Source organism: Drosophila navojoa, chromosome X (assembly GCF_054131105.1).
Source record: "Drosophila navojoa isolate 15081-1374.11 chromosome X, UAZ_NAV_1.0, whole genome shotgun sequence".
In the NCBI taxonomy this organism is placed as follows: domain Eukaryota; kingdom Metazoa; phylum Arthropoda; class Insecta; order Diptera; family Drosophilidae; genus Drosophila; species Drosophila navojoa.
In genome coordinates this window covers 4,009,795-4,031,089 of record NC_142895.1, presented here as the reverse complement: position 1 = coordinate 4,031,089, position 21,295 = coordinate 4,009,795, and the positions used below count along the sequence as shown (strand labels likewise).

At 37.8% G+C, this 21,295-nt stretch overlaps 2 protein-coding genes across 2 annotated transcripts; both read right to left on the bottom strand.

Moving 5' to 3' along the window:
* Positions 1-9: 9 nt before the first annotated feature.
* Positions 10-21,230, bottom strand: Chpf (Chondroitin polymerizing factor). The gene is made up of 6 exons (XM_018109206.3): positions 20,337-21,230; positions 6,370-7,083; positions 4,179-4,334; positions 3,114-3,725; positions 2,550-3,048; positions 10-1,856 (listed from the first exon to the last, which is right to left on the bottom strand). Exons 1-6 carry the CDS (start codon positions 20,553-20,555, stop codon positions 1,522-1,524), a joined length of 2,535 nt encoding a protein of 844 aa, XP_017964695.1. The 5' UTR covers positions 20,556-21,230; the 3' UTR covers positions 10-1,521.
* On the bottom strand, positions 15,219-16,558 carry Fer3HCH (Ferritin 3 heavy chain homolog). The gene is made up of 2 exons (XM_018109214.3): positions 16,284-16,558; positions 15,219-15,821 (listed from the first exon to the last, which is right to left on the bottom strand). The coding sequence occupies exons 1-2, from the start codon at positions 16,479-16,481 to the stop codon at positions 15,384-15,386; spliced, it is 636 nt and encodes a 211-aa protein (XP_017964703.1). The 5' UTR covers positions 16,482-16,558; the 3' UTR covers positions 15,219-15,383.
* Positions 21,231-21,295: the final 65 nt, after the last annotated feature.

The window sequence follows — 21,295 nt, the reverse complement described above, 5'->3', positions numbered from 1 at the left end:
GACAAAGAATTTGTTTTACATACATTTATTTGATATATGTATAACAACTAGATTATATAATCGGCATGTTCGTAATAGATCTACACACATTATATTTACATTATCCTCTAAATATATATATATATATCATGCTAAAAACTATGACTACACTTCAAAAAATCCTCTTCTTGTATTGCCAATGCTAAAAACTATTTACATACGAATTGCCTTTTGCTAGTTGTATAACAAAAAATATGTTGATTGTGTTCAAATAAATTAAATACAAAAATCTGTTATATAAAATAATGTTAAAAAAAAATATATAAATGATAATAATCAATGCAAAATGCTTTAAAACGTATAACTGGCAGGCGCTACTTATTCGAACTCTAAATACGTAGTTGGTATAACAGTTGGCACTTGTATAACAGTGACAGTAGCATGCATGTTGGCAATTCAATTTCACCGTTGTCTCTTCTTGTATAACAGCTGCTATGTTTCAGTTTCACATATCTACAACAGTATAACAGTTGACTATCGTATAACATGCATTTTCATATACATTTTTATTTCAACTCTCCTAAAGTTGTTTATCTAACAATTTTCAGCAATAATCAGAACTATTTCGTCGTTCGTATAACAGTGCTTTTGTCGCATAACATTGCTATTTTTCGTATAACTGTTGGTCATTATTGAACAGTTAACTAAAATAAAAGCTTATTGCTATGTGTATAACAGTTTACAGTGGTTATTATGTATAACAGTTCACAGTGGTTGTGTATAACAGTGTACTGGCAATTATTGGCTTCTCAAAATGGTATATATCAATTGATATTGTTTACAAAGTGTTTTATATCCAACAGTTATCAACATCTTAAAGCTGTATAACAGTTGCCACAATGTGCAGAGGCTAGGCAAGAGTTGGGCCACAGTCATACTGGCTCAGCAGGCACGCATTACGTTGAGACTCTTGTTATACACACTTTCACTATGTCTAGGTATTACATAGTATAACACTTAGATACATACTAAACCTAATATATATAGGAATTTGCAGGGCAAGTTATAATTACATAGGACTACTTAATTATGAGAGTGGCTAAGGCGACACACAAGATGCTGGCTATTATTATACAGCTGTTATACACAACGTTTACATTATTTATAGATATATTGTTATGCTTAAGCAAGTTTAGTTAGTTGGCAGCTACAAATTTCCTTGGCCCCAACCCCTAGCTAGCCCCTGCTCCATTTTCCCCTCGTCTAGCCCAACCCTTTGAGCACTAAATTGTATAACAATTCTTGTCTACTATTTTGAGCATTACAAGTTTCAGTTTAAAGCAAGACACATACACACACGCACACAGTCACGCACAAAAGTAACAAAAAAATTTACTAAAAGCTAAGAGCAAACACACACACGCACACGCACACGCACACTAACTCACACACAATTGGCAATATATATGTTTAGCAAGGAACTGATAATATTACTATAATATATAGATATATATGTATATCAAAATTAGCTGGGTAGGGCAGCTACTTTTGCAGAATACTTTTATCCTCGTAGCGGATGATGGCATCGCCGATCTGCTTGCGCGACGCCAAATGGATGCAGTGCTGGCCGCCGCACGACTGGGGCAACGTCGGGGGCAGTGAACCGCCCCGGGCCAAATGATTTCGCACATCGAGACCGAAGCGCAAATGGGGCTCGACGGCGCGCAATATGTGCACCGTATGCTGAGCGGCCACAAACATGTCCAGAATGCTCTCGATCTTGGAGGTGCGAGGCTTTGATGTGGCCAGCAGTAGCTGGTCAATGTCCAGATCACTACGCATTATGGGCAGACCCAGGGGATCCAAAAGTTTGCGAGCTGTAAGCGAGAGAGAAACTTAATAAAGAACTGGCTGAGGTAGAGCAAAAGGTTAAAGGTAGAGGTAGAGGTAGATGTAGAGGTAGATGTAGTTATAGAGGTAGAGGTAGAAGTAGATGTAGTTATAGAGGTAGAGGTAGAAGTAGAGGTAGAGGTAGAGGTAGAGGTAGAGGTAGAGGTAGAGGTAGAGGTAGAGGTAGAGGTAGAGGTAGAGGTAGAGGTAGAGGTAGAGGTAGAGGTAGAGGTAGAGGTAGAGGTAGAGGTAGAGGTAGAGGTAGAGGTAGAGGTAGAGGTAGAGGTAGAAGTAGAGGTAGAGGTGGAGGTACAGGTGGAGGCAAGAGGTAGAGGTGGAGGTACAGGTAAAGGCAAGAGGTAGAGTAGAGGTAGTGGTGGAGGCAAGAGGTGGAGGCAAGAGGTAGAGGTAGAGGTAGAGGTAGAGGTAGAGGTAGAGGTAGAGGTAGAGGTAGAGATAGAGGTAGAGGTAGAGGTAGAGGTAGAGGTAGAGGTAGAGGTAGAGGTAGAGGTAGAGGTAGAGGTAGAGGTAGAAGTAGAGGTAGAGGTACAGGTGGAGGTACAGGTGGAGGCAAGAGGTAGAGGTGGAGGTAGAGGTAGAGGTAGAGGTAGAGGTAAGAGATAGAGGTGGAGGCAAGAGGTCGGTAAATGTCGGTAGAGCAAATTAGATTCAATGATTACCCTGTACGTAGTCGCGACTGTAGAAGGCAATCACATCCTGATTCTGTCGGTCAAAGTAGCCGCTGCTCTGGCTGATGTCGCAGGTGTCGCACTCCTTGCAGAAGTGCGCCCAGTTGCAGGGATAGAGCTGGAAGCCAATGGGCGCGTACACCTGAAACCCTTGGATGGTATTCATGCGGACACGATTGAGAAAGTCCGTGCGGAAGAGCATGCTGGGCGTGGCCAACAGCACCAGCGATTCGAGTCCGAGTTTAGGCAGCGCCAGATCGGCAACAGCCAAGCTGAGCAACTGCCTCGGTCCGTACATGGAGGCGTGCATTAGCCAATCCTCCGGGTGCACTGGCTCCGTGCTCAGCTGCTCCGGCAGCCGTATGGAGACCCAGGCAATGCGCGAGCCATCTGTCTTGTACTTGGATGACAAATCAAGAGCCAACTTTTTCAGGCTCTTGAAGGGATCGTCGTCACCCTTGCTGGGCGATTCGAGGCGGTACAGAAAGATCTGCAAGACGGAAAATGGAAACTTTTAGCAATGGAGGCTCCTCTCCAAGCTCCAGTCATACTCACCAGCAGCAGGAATGTGTTGTCCTGGTTGTGCATGCAGATGCGTTCGTATTGGGCCACAAAGTCGAGCGCATCCGGCACCTGGTGCTCAAATGCCGGCACCAGTATGGCGATCCGGGTACTCTCCGTGACGTAGGGCGACGGCACCACCTCTACGCGACCCAGCGGTTTGACCACCTCGAAGCTTTTGAGCAACACTCGCCGCCGCTTGGCAACGTCGCTGCCGCCCTCGTACAGATTCAGATGCAGCTGATAGTCCATGCCACGCGTCGCATCGAACTTCCGGTAGGCACTGTGCAAGCTCTCGTATCGCAGCTTCGGATACTTCTGTGCGGCATATTGCAGTGTGATCTCCAGCACCTTGGCAAAGTCCAGGGCTTCGATGCGGCTGAGCGGTGCCACGGCATGGTCGGAGTTCGCGTTCGGCAGCATTGAGTGCGTCTCGTTTAGCAGCTGCCACGTAAGCATGTCGTGCCGCGTCTCCGGCGCACTGGGCGGTGGTACGCCCAGGGGCCAACGTATCTCGAGTATTTTGTTGGAGATGCTGCCATTGGCGATACGGTACGATTTCTGTTCCAGGGCATAGCCGCGCTGCCGCACCATATCCAGATGATGCTGCAGAATTGGGAGAACAGAAAACGAGTTTCAATAAATACTCAAATTTAGTTTCGTTAAGCTGAGGATCACTCCGTTGATAGTTGAAGATTCGTTAAGTTATAAACAGAAAGAGTCATCTCTATGCATAATTGAATAACGTTTCGTTAGGTTTATTATTACAGCGTTCGCGCTGCTTATAATTGAGTTATGTTTCATTAAGTTTATAATAATTGTCGGTAATTTAGCTAAGATAATCAGCTTCCTGCTTCGTTAAATTCTTAAAGTCAATTTCGTTTAGTTTTAGCGCACTATACACACACTGTTTACCGTCGACTTCACTTACGTTACGTTACGTTATGTTATTAGCATTCTATGTTAAAAATTTAAATCCTTTGGCAGACATATTGCTTAAACTTAACAGTTTCCTTTTATGTTAAATAATTTGCAATAAACAGTACTCTGTTACATTACCTTGGAGTAGTAGGCGTGCAGACGATAGAAATCCTCCGGCGACTGTACGGGATAAACGGTCGTTGCATTGAGGAATGCCGGCTCCTTGGCCAAGATGCTGAGATCCTTATATTGGCGCGACTTTGTATTCAATGCATAGCTATATTGACGCATACCCTGTACAAAGACACATCAAAGAATTCATCAATTAAAAACGAATTCCATTAGTTAGGCGCCGACTAATTCCGCATGAAATTAATTTCTAAGAAAATGGGAGATGAAGCAAATACAATAAACGACGACCCCAACCCAGACACAGACCCAGACCCAAATCCATGATCCAGTTATGAACATGTGTTCCACAGATAACAAAACAATAAACTTCCTTTATAGCCGCGTCGCATTTACGATCTCATTAAGTCCAAGCAACCAGTCGCGCATTCTAGTGCCCATGCTCGCATTCCCAATTTCCAATTGCCATTCGTATTTGCCTTGCCAATCCCGTTACTCCATTTGGAGGGTTGAACCGAGTTGGTCGCACAATTTAATTAACAGTGCGCTGCTAACAGTTGGCGCAGTTAGTTTCTAGAAAGCGCATCCAGCTTGTTACAGTAAAATGTCGCAACTGCTAAATACCCTCACACACACACACCAGCTTAGGCAAGCACTTCAGCTTGGTGGTCTTGCCTGCTGTAAATGTAACATTTTTGAATTAAACAGTTATCACCACTCAAACTCAACCAAATACATATCCATAGTGGGCGAGAGAGGGGAACGCAATGATGCTTAGAGTATAAACATACACATGCATACATACATATGTAAATCATTCCACGATACCTGGCAGCCGCATATCTATGTATGTATGTATATGTGTATGTAAATAAACCCAAAATCCAAACAAACGAATTTCAAGTGAAAGGCGTGCGTCAAGTTCTTAGCCCTGTGTTTCAATTCGTCTTCACCAATATGTGTATGTATGAGTGTAGGTACATACATACATGTACATGTATGTACATTTTAGCATTCAAGAGGAAGAACTAACATTTTCTTGATAAATTGCGTGCGCAAAATGTAAAAATAAACAATTTTAATTAAACCAAAGTATGCACACATATACATACATATGTATGTATGCGTGCTAAGTATCACAGCAACAGTGCATGTCCAACTATGTTGAGAGCGCACTTCCAATTGCCCATTGTCCACTCTTCTGCTCTGCTTATGCACGTATTCATGCACGCACGTACATATGTATGTACATACATGCATATATTGATATGCCAAGCATCATTACGTCCCTCTCTCTCCCACTAAGCACTGTGTCGCACCAAGCAAAGGCTAAGCCTGCCAGTGCCTGTTTAACTGTTTTGGAGAGTGCATTTCCATTTGAAAGCCGTGTCGTCTCATTTTATTGCCTCTTATTTCAGTTCTTCAGCATCGCCAGCACTTCCCCTTGACATACTCGGAGAAATTCTTTGGTCCGTTGCTATTACTTGGAAATTAAATAAACTGTCCATCAAGTGCTGCTGCTGCTTCTTGATTGCCTGCCACAAGCCAGCAAGTAGCTCGAAAATGTTTGTTTTTTTCTCTCTTCTTTTTTTTTTTTTATCAAGATGTATGGAGACTTTAAAGTTGTGGCTGCTCTGTTGTTGTTGTCGCTTTTGCTTCTATTTCTTTCATTTGTATTCTCTGCTTTCCGCATCACATTTCGCTCGGCTGCTGCTCTGCTGAGATGCTCTTTTCAGGGTCACTTTCATGTATCAATGAACTGATTTTTTCCCCCTCTTCATTTTGGTTTTGTTATGTTCTTGTTTGATGTTCTGCTTGCATATCACAACGTGTGCCTGTGTGTGTGTGTGTGTTTGCTCTTTGTGCGTCTTTTTAGTCAACGGCAAATTGTTTAAATAAATAAAACGGCGTGTAGGAAGCAACAAAGATCACACGACAAGCAAACGGCAAATTAACTCGTGCACACACACACATACACAGACCCCACATACAAGCACGTAAGCTAAATGTACACGTACATGGCAACGTTCGCTTGTACTTCAACTGATAGCAGTGCTGCTAAAACTGTTAACAGCTGTTGTGGCAGCTGTTAATTTGTTTATGTCTGTTAAGCTAATCGCCAATTGAAGTAAATGAACTTCTTATTTGCTCTAATGCATGTCAAACCCTAATGCACGACATTGCCCATTTTCTCACTCACCTGAAAGCTTTCCTGACAGCCAGCCACACGACTTGCATACTTTACACAGCGTCCAATGTTAACGCTATGATCATTCGTAATCCCAATCCGCACACAACGATCCAAATTGTTGCGCATCTTCCGTATGACGCTGCTGCTCAGCAGGATGCCCGCGTCAAGGTCACAATAATTGCGATCACTCACACCTGCCGCACCCGAATCATTCATCGATTCATCACGTTCAACTGGTGCTGCATTCTCATCCTCTCCATTGCCATTGCCAACATTGCCATCGCCCTTGCCATTGCCATTGCCATGACCATCGCCAGTTTCGCCCTGGGCAACCCGTATGCCGCCCATATACAGATCAAAGGTGATGCTCATATGGTAAAGCAGCGCATTCAGCTTCCGTGCATCCACATAGACATTGTCCGGCACCAGCAGAAAGTAATCGTATTCATCCAGATAATTGTCCGCTATATACTTGATCACATAGAAGGGACGACGACTTTCCCGCGTGTCCGTGAAGCCGACGATGTTCTTCAACTGATAGTTCGTTTTCACGCTGTCCGCATTGATGAAGAACTTGATCTTGTTCACCAGGTGGGCGGTGGTGCGATTGAATGCCGTTGCATAGCTGTTGATGTTCTCCTGTGACGTCATCACGCCGATAAAGATCTTCTCCCGTATGCCCAACTCCGAGGAGTAGTAACGAGGCCGTAATACATTTTTTACCTGTGGTGGGCGAGAGAGAAGGCGAAAAACATTAGAGAAAAAATTTCTATAGAAATGTATGAAAAACATAAGCGAAAAGTGAGAGACTAAGAGACAGAGAGAGAGAGAGAGAGAGAGGGAGAAGACCGATTTAGAATGAGTGAGAGAGAGACATAATGAGAGGTAGAGATTAAGAAAAAGCGAGAGAGAGAAAGGGACCATAGGGAACGTATAATACTAAAGAATCTAATAGTACTCTATCATCTTTCCTTTATCCTTTATCATCCTCATCTGCTCTCATCTATCCTCCGTCATTTATTATCGTTCAGCTTTCATCCATCCGCTATCATCTATATTCCATCATATGTATATATCATTTTCTATCTTCTATAGTAATACATTTAACAATTCTTTTCTAATATCTTCTATATTCCATCTTCTATCCTTTCTCTTCTATCTTCCCATCATCTATCTCCTATATTCCATCTTCCCTTTCCTTTACTCCATTTATAGCATTAGAATTGTCAGAATGATCATTGCTGTCGAATGGGAATATCATAAGTAGTTTGTACCCATTAGAATTATCTGGTCGGTCTGCATGAACCGCACGTTTGGGCACTTGAGAAATCAAGACCACAAAGTCAACTCGAGTCAAGTGCTGATTAGATGATTATGTTCTATTCTCGTCAACTCTAAAATAATATCTATGTATATACACATATATATTTATATATATGTATATATAAGTTGGAAAAGTTTTTGATGTTTGCATCAATTTGTATCTGGGTTTTTATGAAGTATATAAAAGGTTCAACGTTCTCTATAAAATGTTTATGATTATGTATATGAGTTAGAGTTTTTCCAAGTAGCACATTCTTTGCCAAAGACACACAGGGAGAGTGTTAGACTAGCAGATACCCAGCAATACAAATACGATCAGTCACAGTGCAGTCAGCCTTATAGTTTACTCTATGAAATTTTAGTGATCGCAGTGGACTCCTACTATATGTAACTCACTTCCCATATGCTGACAGGGTATCTGAGTAAAATTTTGGAAAAAACCAATCCTGCTAGCATTACATATATATAAATACATTCCATAATATATTGGCAGATTCAACAATAGAAGATCTAGAATAGATCTCAACAATAGAAGATCTAGAAAATATGTTATTATACATATGTGGCAGATGAATATAAAAGTTTAAATTGGAGAATTCGGGAGTTTAATTAAACTACAAAGCAAGGGAGACTTCATGACTGGGATATATTACGTATAGGCGATAATCTGTTACATATACAATAATAGTCTCGGTACCATAATAATTTGTAGTATAAAAGGTTTTACTTCAAAGTCTCCAGTTTGAGTAGGTTCCAAAATCGAGACGTTAATAGGCACAGATAGGGTTACATAGATAATTATAATCTATCTATCAACCTATCATCAATTCTTTCGATTTACCTACTTACCTATCTATCTATCTACATACCTATAGATATTCATAGATATAATATACACATTATTGCTATTAAATTTTACTATATTATATATATGTATATATATGTATATCTGAGAGTTCCCCGATCGTTGCATTGTTTCCCTAATGCCAATTCAATTTTCAGCTCTGTGTTACGTTTCCTTGGCCTTTGGAGGCCTTTTGTCGGCAGTTGAATGAAATTATATGGCCAATTACAAATATCTTTTAATTGGCCACTGTTTATGGGGTCGTAAAGCGCTGGCCTTCACTTGCCTTCGCCTACTATAATATGCGGGTATTATAGTTTTTCTGAAGAACTGGATATATCTTCCAGCCATTCATACATATGCAGGAACATTAATGAAAACATTTCATTGTTCAAGTTTGTTATTTTTTTCATGGGATTGACTTTAAGGGTTCATAAAGGAAATGTATGTGTGGGTAGAGATCTGTTCAAGGTGTAAAGTCTATATCTATAGGTATGTCTATATCTAAAGCTATGTCTATATCTATATCTATATCTATATTTATATCTATATCTATATCTATATCTATATCTATATCTATATCTATATCTATATCTATATCTATATCTATATCTATATCTATATCTATATCTATTCTATATATCTATATCTATCCGTCTTCTTTTCGTATCCATAGATCCATATCCGTACACGATATCTTTATCTAGTAACAGTTATCTGTATTTCATATCCCTATTTCAGACTCCTTTATGTATTGCTCATATACCAAATACTCTTTTCGTATAATACTTTTATTTTATTTTCCCAAATTGCAAGGGTATCTCAACGTCTTATCAATAGCTATCATTAGATTGCAATCGATTTTTCTTCCTCTTTATTTTTACTGTTTTCTTATCGGCACTGACGTCAGTTAGACCCATTTGACCCTTGAACTGTGTGTCCATGCAGCTAGTTTCACTTAGTATGTGTCTCTACACTCACACACTCACACACACGCCCCTTAGGCACTCACTGAAAAGGGGGCGTTACATGGTTGTGGGCGTGGCTAATGAACAACTTTGCATTGCATCACAGTGAGCAGCAATTAGCGCCAATAACAATTACAAATACAGGTTGTCCAGTTAGTTAGTAGCCAAGCATACGAACAACATGCACGACTGCAAGATACCCTGTAATACATTAAGTGACTAACCCAGTACAGGTAGAATGTTCTCTATGTACGCTTGGAAAGAGAATTATTTGATTACAAAATAGATTAAATTCTTCTTCTTTCCATATATCCTGTAATTTCTGTGCTCGACTAGCAAATACTCTATATGCCTGGTACATACATATGTATATGTATGTGTGCATAATTTTATATTTATATCAGTCTCTAAATTAATTAGCAATTTTTATGAATCTCTTACCCATCTCAATCGATATGCCCCATTTCCGAGAGATTTTCTATTGCTTTGCCTATTTTGTAATTAGCAAATCAATTCAATCAATTTTAGTTATATAGAGTTTTTATTAATGTTTCGTAATTGTCAGGCTATTATAGCTCTAGCTGGAGTGCCATAGCAGCGACCTAACTAAACGGACGACGTGGCTATTGCCCCTCTATGCGATTCGCATGCAAAAGCAAGATGACCTTGTGCTTAAATTACGGCACCTTATGCCACAGTCAGAGCAATATCTCTGTACGCAATTAATTGTGTAAATATCTAAACACAACACACACACACGCACACACACACATACATGAAGCTGCGCAACAGGTAAACATTTGCCTAGCTGCCACAGACACACATTAGCCCCCCGTCCCCCCCTTCAGATGGGGCCGCCTGTGCATCACTTTTTGTAGCGTTTTTTTTTTTGTGGTCTCCATGAAAATATTTTCCAAAATGTGTCTAAAAAAAATATATATTTTTTTTTTTGTATTTTACGCAAATACATACATACATATGTACATATATTTGCTTGTGAATACAAAAAATTGAGAATTTCGCAAAAAGCAAACATCGAGTGGCTCGATTTGAATTTACTAATTCAGCTGTGCGATTCATCCAAAAATTTCTTTGGCCAGTCGATTTATTTGCTTTTGCCATTTTATGCGATTTCATCCGAATTATGAATGACTAACGGAATGAAGAAGAGGAAGAAGAAGAAGTAGCTGCAGCAGAGAGAAGAGCGAACAATTGCCGACTTTGGCATTATGAATCAACTCAAGTAAAATAATTTCGACTGAGGTGCGGTTTATTATGCCATGAGGAAACTTTAACTACATTGAATTTTTGACTTTAGAACTCGCATTGGGGTCGTAGGAAGTCTATAAGAATCTTATATATGCACTGTTTGACTCCATGTTAACTGGGTTTACCATATTCTATAGTTTTATTTTTATTCCCTGTTCTATATTATATATGTTCTATGTTCCTTACTCTATGAGACATATTAATATAGACATATTTTTGTTTATGCTCTACATTCTATTCTATATTCTATATTCTGTATTCTGTATTCTGTATTCTATATTCTATATTCCATATTCTATATTCTATATTCTATATTCTATATTCTATATTCTATATTCTATATTCTGTATTCTATATTCTATATTCTATATTCTATACTCTATATCCCATATCCCATATCCCATATTCTATATTCTAGATTCAAAATTCTACATTCTATATTCTATATTCTACATTCTATATTCTGCACTCCATACTCTATATTCTATATTATATGTTCTTTATTATATTAGACATACTATATATTGTGTTCCATACTCTCCATTCTACATACTCTCTTTTCTATATGCCATCTACTTTCGTAAGGGAAGCAACATTCGGCTGTTTGTCCACTTTGACAGGAGCTCAAATAATCAAATTTATTTCTAGATAGAACGAAACGTAATCCTCCCTTCATATTTAACTTTTGAGGTATTCTATCTATCATACTGAATATTGATATACACATATTTCCATCTAAAACATATCTCTGTTTGCAGTTTGGCTGAATTTTTACTTCATCTTCTTCTTACTCTTCTTCCACTAATAATTTAAACAGTTTTCCGAGTTTTCATCTGTTATGAGTCCATTGAATTTACTGCATTTGTCGCAGTGTCAAAGTACTAGATATACGTACGTAAACTTTCGGGAGCACGTGGCTGTTAAAAATGCGCTGCCTGTTTGAACAGTTAAGAATCGATAAGCGCTGGGCATGATAACCGATAACAGGCGCAGCCTTGTGACGTAACAGCACCCAACGGAAGTAAAAACAACAAACAGTTTCCATGTGAATGATTATTTTACATTTACGCTCGTTCAGCGAATGAAGAGAGTATATTAGTTTGATGTGATACACATATATAACTAAATAGGAGTTCGTTTTGTAGACAGAACTTTTTAACTACCGGAAAGAAAGCCAACTAGACTGAAAACTTTGGTACATCTACCAAGTGAGGATCTACGCTATTGAGGTAAGTTTCGTGGAGTTCAGAATATTCATATACTTAGAGTAGATATATAGAGTATAGATATAGCTATGCCTATTGGAATATACCATATCTTCCACAGATTGTAAAGATAGAAAGGCCTGTTGATTTATTCCTCTTCTTCTTGCTCTTCTAATTCGTCTGCTTCTTTTCCTTCATCAATATACAACCAAAGGCATATATCTTTAAGACCAGATATCGTTCCCACTTTTACATAGTTTAAAAACGCCTACTTCGGGCGTGGCACAAGTCCCATTAGGTTGATCTTTAGGATCTCTTCTACGAATCCATCACAATTATAGATAACTACGCCTATTATGGGCGTGTCAAATCGCATTAGGCCAGAGCTTTCAAAATGCTGTACCTCAACTCGTCATAAATCATTGCTGAACCACATCACAGATAGATCTGTTTGGAATGCGATTAAATGCTGATATTGATTGCCAATTGAACCGTTCACGAGCGAGTATTATGCAAACCTTGTTATCCGATTCTCATTATATCGAACTGACTTTAGTTTGGTATTTCGTTATCAATGGAGCTTGCCTTATCGCCAAGGCGAACAACGTCACCAATTACAAAAAACATAAAGAACCGAATGAAAAATCCAAGAAATATTTCAATTTCGACGCCAGAGAATTTAATTAAACATAGATATTGAATTAGGTTTATTCGAGCTGACGGCAATTGTCCTCAGTCGCGCCTCTCCATCAAAATTTACAATTTACAATTCAGCTGCAGCTGGAAGGCAAGCATAATTATAATTATACTCGCTCAAGGCAACGTGAAGAGGTATATTGGTGGAGGTGTTACGATGATTTACTATATACATACATATACATATTTATCTCTTTGATTCCATATATCAACTGTAGAATCTCTAGACTTGTATCTCTAATAGATCTGTATCTTTAATAGAATACTCTACTCACTTATAGCTCTCAAGATAGAAGCAAAAGAGTTTAGGATTTGCTCTATGGAATATCATTATAAGATATATAGTCCATTTATCATTTTGGCGTTGGGAATTCTGGAGGATATATGTATGTATATAAATATACATTTATATCCAAATATCTATACACCCATAGATCTCTATCTAAATAGCTGTGTATAGATTATATACATATCTATATATCTATATTATTTACATAGCTAATACCCATATAGATATATAAAGAACCCATATAACTCAATCTTTATTGTGATGAACGAGCATTTTGCAGTCAGTCATTCTCCCTAGCAAAGTACCCAAGTCTAGGCTTATGACTCAGTCCAAATATGGGTCCACTATGACAAACTATATATACATATGTGTTTATATTAATATATGTACATGCCCGGGCTATATGGCGCTTAGGGTCCAGGGTACAATTTCTGTTCACCTGTTCGGCATTGGGTGTAATAAATAAATGTTGAGATAACTTTTGTCACATTCACTATAAACAAACAGATAAACCTGCATACATACATATATCTATAGTTCCATATATATATATATATTGATTCATGTAGATGCAATTTGAATATTTGATTTGATTTGCTTTGAGCTTCATTTGTTTGTAATCAGATCTCCGAGCCATGATAAATATTTGATGAGTGTAAATGTGCAATTTGTTGTCTGTTGATGGCTCATTCATAAAGCGAGTAATTCAAGTCCCATCAAATTGTCATTAAATAGTTTACTGTTCATGTTTCTCAATTGATTTGAAGCTATTCGAATGTTTTTAGAGAATCAGAATGGGAATGATATTGTAAGTAAAGCTTAGCTATAAACTTGTAGAGTTCCTCTTTCCTGGCATAGATCGAGTTATCTAGGCTTAAGTTCCTTGAGCTAGTAATCAAGTATTCAAATAATTGAATCAACTTATTCGGCGACATTCAAATGTTTCAAGTGATTCGAATGTGAAACTGATGAATGTTGCTCACAAATAGCACTACTTTGCATATATCTATATATTCAGCTTTATATATGTGTAGATACATATATATATGCATGTAGCTGTGCCTCAATCTCAGCTCGTTTTCAATCGGGCACAGCGATCCAAGTGGGCAATGTGAATTGCATTGGATTTGACAAATCTTAATTGAAAGAAGTGCGCAGGCGGTGCTAGAATTGTTACAGATCGTCTAGATGGGATGATATTTGTGTATTTCTTTGCTATTGTTGTTGTTCCTATTGTTGTTGTTGTTGTTGTGTCTAGCTGTAAATGGTGGAACACTGGGTCGACGCTGTCTCGCGCTTATGACAATTAATTGAGCGCGTTATTGTGCACTATATAGATGCAAATAAACAAATACAAGCACAACACACACATATGTATGCATGCATACATATATATATATATATATATATATATATATATATACATATGTATATGTATATATTTCTAAAAATATGTCTAGGTATTTGCTATATGTGAGAGCCTTAAGCCGGAAATGCGACGCGCTTTTCAATTAAGGCAACTGGCAAAAGTGCCCTAAACGGGCATGCACGACTAGCAGTTACCCTGCCATCGCACACAACAATATACTTCACTTTATTAAAGACTAAAGTTATATCTAGCACAGAGACTAGATAGAAAACATAGAGATATCTAGAGTTATTCTTCTCTCTTACTTAAGATCAAATGCTTTTTGGATATATATCTACATATATACATATATATATATTTAGATATAGTCAAATACTTTTTGGATATATATCCATCTACATATATGCTTTTTGTTGTTTTCGAATATGGACATCTATCATATCTATCCATCACAGGATTTGCATCTGAATGGCTTTGAAGTTGAATTGAGGGTAGATTCCATTGAACCCCATGTAGAGGTATCTTATGTTGTAGCATATCAGTAAACCTATAAAGATGTTCGAATATCCAGCTCAAGCACAAACTTGAAGCATCAGAGCATAAAAATCGATCATTCTATAAGAATATCTCTGATTGTAATCCAACTACACGGCTTAGGTTTCAAGGTTTGCTTTACAAGATATATGTACATATATAATCCAATATATATATATTCACTTCCAATATGATCTCACTAATCGATTGAGCTATAAATTCATTAATTAATGATCTACTATGATTTGTGGCTATCGAAGATCGGCTGCGTCAAGTGCGTCGAGCGTACTTTCCAATCGAAATATATGTGTGTCAAAGCCCTGGGGCTGATCTAATTGATAGCTGATAATAATGGTATATATATATATATATTTATTTATTATTATTTATAGACATATATTGCGCTACTGGGACGCTGATAAGCCCCACAATCTATTGCCATTGAATCGATACATAGCAAACAAAAATGAAGTGGACATAGAAGAGGCGCTGAGCTGAGGGATTCTAAATTTTTGTTTCTACCATTTCAACGCTTCTTGATCTCCTGGTGCATGCCAGCCGAGGCCATATACTTGTCGAACATATATTCGCCGATATCGCTCTTGGCCCGCTCCAATTGGCGTATGAAGTCGGCCAATATCTTCTGACCGTCGACCTGCTCCTGCAGAAAATTGGCCTCAATGAAATCGCAGAGGTTCGGATCGTTCTCCTTGCCGGCCAGCGCATGCACATCCAATAGATGCTGATTCACCTCCAATTCCATTTGGAGCGCATGCTTCAGTGCACCCAGCGCATCCCCGAAATCGGCCAACGGCTCTGGCACGGTGCTCAAACGTATTAGACCGCCTCGTTTATTCATATACTTCATGATGTGCTCGGCATGATCGCGCTCCTCCATGCTGGCCTTCAGAAAGAAGCTATGGATGCCCGGCGAGCTGACATCGGCTCGATCGAAGTGATATGCCTGCGATGTGGCTCTGAATTATTATGCAGATCATATCAATGGAGTCTACTGGAAGCTATAGACATTATAGCAAATCATATAGACTATAGATATATTGATCTTGATATATAAGATCTCTACAGTCTAAGGACATTATATAGATTGATAACTATCTATACCACTATACTATACTATCTCTATCTAGATTTCAACATCATCTAAATATAGCTCTACTTATTGAGTTACTCTGTAAAGAATTTAGCCATATCCATTATAAAGATATCTTAGCTTATATCTATAGTTTCATATCTCACATAATGCTATCTATATCACATATGAGTGATATACGGATTGGACCTATTTACCATGATCCACATATATATATATATATATATATATATATATATATATATATATATATATATAACTATCACTATTTATAGCTCTACTCTTTCATCTCTATCTGTTGCATTCTAATATTACCATGGCTAAATATTGATGGCAGGCCTTTAGCTCCAGATTGATCTGATCATTCAATTTGTCTTCGCAGCTTTTGGCAAAATTTTGTCGCATTATCATGCAAAATCGGCGCAATATTTGGGCACAATTTTTCGACATATTTGTACGAATCACAGCTCTTCCAGTGGACGGCATGAAACCAATGAACATGTTTTGAAACATTTACCGAAATTTTCTAAACAAATAATTTCTATTATTTTTTTCTCTTTTTTTTTTCAAAATGAATTTTGGTTGTCAGGTAACTACAATAGGTGTAACTAAATCGTTGTAGAGTCTTAAAAGCTATATAGGCTTTATAAGAGTTAAGAGTTTATAGAAATAGTAGAAGTGGAATGGAGAGTCTAGCACCTAGAGCTGTTAAATGGTGTATGTATTTGGTACGCATGACATTGTACAGTAGATCTGAGATCATATTCTTTATTTACATCTCAGAGATTATTTAAACAAACAACTTGAAAATTTACCTTTGGAACTCTAAAGTAGATCGAGAAATTGATTTTTTTTAAGATATACAAAAGGTCTATTATTATATATAAGAGCTTTTCAATGAAATATTCATGCTCTATTTTACAATTCGAATATATCATATCTAAATAAAGATTATAAAGCCATATAGGAGTAAGCTGAGTAAGCTGTTCCATGTCTTGTATAGCCGTCTTGAGGCTAAACTATCCTTTATTATATAAATCCACCGATCACATGAAAGATTCATTTGGTTATGATATGCGGGTCGGGTCACTCGGTTCAAAGTGCGCAGACAAACAAATGTGATTTCACTTCTTTTGCTTATGTTTTTTTGTTTTTCGTGTCAATGGAGCACTTAGTCTATGTACACACACTCTCACACACTCACACTGAGCCCATGTTATATGTTTGCTTATACAACAACAACAGCAACGGCAAACATACATGATGTTGAGTAAACTCGAGTTATTGTCATTTACTTGTATTAAGTGAGTGGAAAACGACTTTTTGCTCAACTTTTGTTGAATACCCTGTAGGCGAGTACAAGTAGAGTATATGGGATTTATGTTATATATGATTTTAGCATTGATCATTGACAATAGTCGAAGTGGTTTAGTGGATCTCTTGAGAGATCGGTCAGATAAAAAGAGTTAGGACATGAAGGTCTTTGTAAGGTTAATGCCCTTCTTGGTCGAACCTGTTTCACAGCTCCATGAAATCGATTAAAATCGATCAAAAATTTGTAAAAGGATTTCCAAAGTTATAAGTATAGGGTTGCAATAGTACTCTTTATATTGAAAATAGTTAGTTATAGGATATCTACTAGTCGTGCCGGTTGAACATGTTTTCTCTTTTTTTGCTTTATGCGAACGAGTTTCGAATATTATCTTGCGCTCGTGTCATATCCACTAAGTAACTTACGCACATTAAACAAAAAATAATATTAATAAGCACACAGACAGAGGGAGCGAGAGAGAGAGAGAGAGAAACGTTGGTCTTTTCAGTCGAAATAATAAACATTATTTCGAGGTACGTGAAGCGCAAATCATCAAAATCACATAAAAAGTGCTCAAGATTGACTTAACAAACCCTAAAATGGTTTCGCGTTACACAACACTGATTATATGTAAAGAAGAAACTGCAAGCAGTTCGTTCCGCTCGATTTTTGTTCAGTATAAATTAAATAAGTTCTGGTCATAAATATGTAGCTTACAGCTTCAAAACGAAAACTTTAACTATTTTCGACATTTTTTTTTTTTTTTTGTGCAATAAAATAACTATTCTGTTATGCTATTAACATGCATTGGATCACATGTTTCAGCTAGCAAAGTTTCAGTTTCATCTGTAAACAAATCATATATTAAATATTTATATATCCATCACTGGCTCTTTGGCGTTTGTGATCTTTGGGAGAAGTGCGAAAAACATTTTTGCCCACTTTATAAATTATCGCTGATTGATTTTAGCCGAAAAAAAAAAAAAAAAAACAAAAACAAAATCATAAACCTGCCAAAAAAAATTTAATTTTTCGTTTTTCTTTTATCAAGTTTTTTTTTTCACGTCAATCGCTTAATTAAAACGCTAACGTTTGCATTGTTAGCTTAATATAAATATATCTGTATGGCATATTAATGGCAGTGCATAGACATTACCATTCATCAAATACCCTGTACAATTTTTTATTGTAAATTAAACCATTTTCATTTCAAAATGAAATTAAATCCTGCAAAAGCTCGATTTTAACATTATTAATCCAATAAAAATTCCAATTACTTTAATTGGAAACATTCCATAATATTGGAATTCCATTTCTATTTCCTTTTTATAACGTACTTAATTTTAGCATAGCTTTAAATTGAAATGAATGCTATAATTTCCTGTAATCTATATTTCCATATCACTTGATTTCTTATCTCTTACACCCACACACACACATACATACATACATATGTATATTAACATAACATCCAGTCAGAATTGGTCACTCCATGTTAACATTAACACATATGTACATATATTAACATAGTAATAAGATTTGTTTTCCCTTTACATAAAATTTCGATATGATATCAAAGAGAGCATTTAACAAAAATCATGATCGATTTTCGTGTTTTTTTTTTTTTGTTTTTTTTTGCCATGTTGCTCGCATTTAATTCAATAAATTTTGCTGTGCTCGATTTACATACATACATGTGTATATATGTTTGTATGTACATACGTAAATTGGCAAATGTATGTGCACTACATATGTATGTATACATACATAGCTACATTTTATGTCTGTCTGTATGTATTCATGTTGTTATGGCATGATGCATGTATCAGTTATCGGTTATTTACTTAGCTCTGGTTTATAAGCGAAATGCGTTTATTTATTTAAATGTAATTTATGCGCGCGCCAGTGGAATTTTTGTTCATCGCGTGTTCTTTTTTAATTTCGATTTTTTTTTTTTTTTTTAATTTTTTGTTGCTGATCAAATTGAATTTGCAAGGAATGCAGTAATTTGCGCTCATCGTAATTGCCAAAATATAACTGTTATCGTGTAACATGAGAGTGAATCAACATGTATGTGTGTATGTTTCTGCGCATTAACAGTGCAGTATCCATTAAGCATGCAGAGCATTTACAGTCAACATCAAACTGTTGCTGATGCTCCACACACACACACACACAGACACACACCGGGTGCTAATTGTCGAGAAATGTTTTTTAGTTCTGTTTTCATTCTAAAATTAAACTGAGCGGCTGCAAAGTGGTTGCTGGCTTCTTGGACTTGTTGATCTTGCCTTCTTCATACGGCGAATGCCGCACGAACATGGATGGATGATAACGGCAATTGAACCCCAAAATAATGAAAAGTGACGTCTGCACTGACGCTAGCGACGCACACACAAACACATAGACTTACACACATACATATATACATACATACATAAGTACACATATGTGTGATGCATATGCCTGCCCGAAATGAGGTGGTAGGCGAATTACGAAAGCGAATGCGATAAGCAAGAAGGTCAATAAATTGCTTGCCATGTGCACAAATACGAGCAAACAAGCAGAGACACACACGCACACTAAAACGCGCGCGCATATGCAAACACATAAGGCTAGAGATGGACACGTGTTTGCGCTTCCAACAGGAGCAGCTGTAGCATTTTTGAAACACAATGCAGATGATAATGCTGCAAATGTTTCGCGTTTACATTTATATTAATACAGCTAATATATGGTTCCCTTTAGATGCCTTAATCATTTTTTAAATGAGGTTTGTGTAACATGTGCTGAGCAATATGATCGATTCGTGCTCAAGTCACGACACGTGCTCAGCTCTGGGGAGGACACGATTGGCCCTCTCTTTGCTTGACACGCTTTGATTGGCGCGTGGACCACGTGCGGAAACGCTCTTATATTACGAAGAGAGAAAGACACAGCGAGAATGACAATGAGTCAATAGAGAGCAAGAGTGCGGAGCAAGAGTGTAATATTGATTTAAATTACATACATATGTATGTATATACATACGTGTATAGATCTTCTGTGAGACTTACCGGCTTTTTGGCCGCCAGCGGCTTATTGATCAAATTTAAATGTGGCTCAAAGTCCTGGCCGAAACGTTCGATGAGCAAATTTTCGGCAGCCTCCTGTGGGCATTCCTCCTGCTGCACCAACTCCCAAATGTCCTGCGGTATATAGCAGCTGAGCACCAGGCCCAGCAGCAGCCCGATCACAAAATAATGATTGCGACTCAACGCGGACGGTCTACGCATCTTTCAGGCGTATCGCAAATTGAATTCACACACACATACATGCATTCACGCATGTGTACAGATAGGACGCTGATGCTGCTGCTGCACAATGGCACTGTTGTCATGTGTTCATTGTTGCTGTTGTTGCTTTTATACGCACAATTGGTTTTCCTGCTTTTGTTTCGTTTCGATCGATTTGGTTTGCCCTTCTTGTTCGTTGTTTTTTATTTGATTTACTTTTTGTTTTTGGCGGAAGCGATAAGCAGTCAGAGAACTCAAACAAGTGCGCTGACTGTGCCGGCTAATTTTGGCATTAGTTGTGTGTGTTGTTGTTATTATTATGATTGTTGGACGCACTTGCGTTTCGTTGCTGTCGCTGTTGTTACTAAAGCCGTTGCTTGGATTTGGCGCATTTTTAAAACAAATTCACAGCTACACAAGCGATCATTATATATATACACACTTAACACCAGACACTGCACACATTGATTCGTATCGAGACGTTAATGGTACGAAATGCTTTTGAAAAAAAAAAAGAAGTTGAACAAGCGCAAACAAGCGCCGCCTGGCCGCCGCACACCGCGTAATGTAAAAAAATGGGATCTTTCTAACTTCAGTCGCTTTTGCACATTTAGCAGCGACTCGTTCGCTGTTAGTCGACTGTTACTATCACCTGCTAACTGGCTGTTCGACAAACGCTCCAAGAATTTGCTAACTGACTCTTCTGTTAAGGTGATCTGTTTTAAATTGGTATGCTGCGC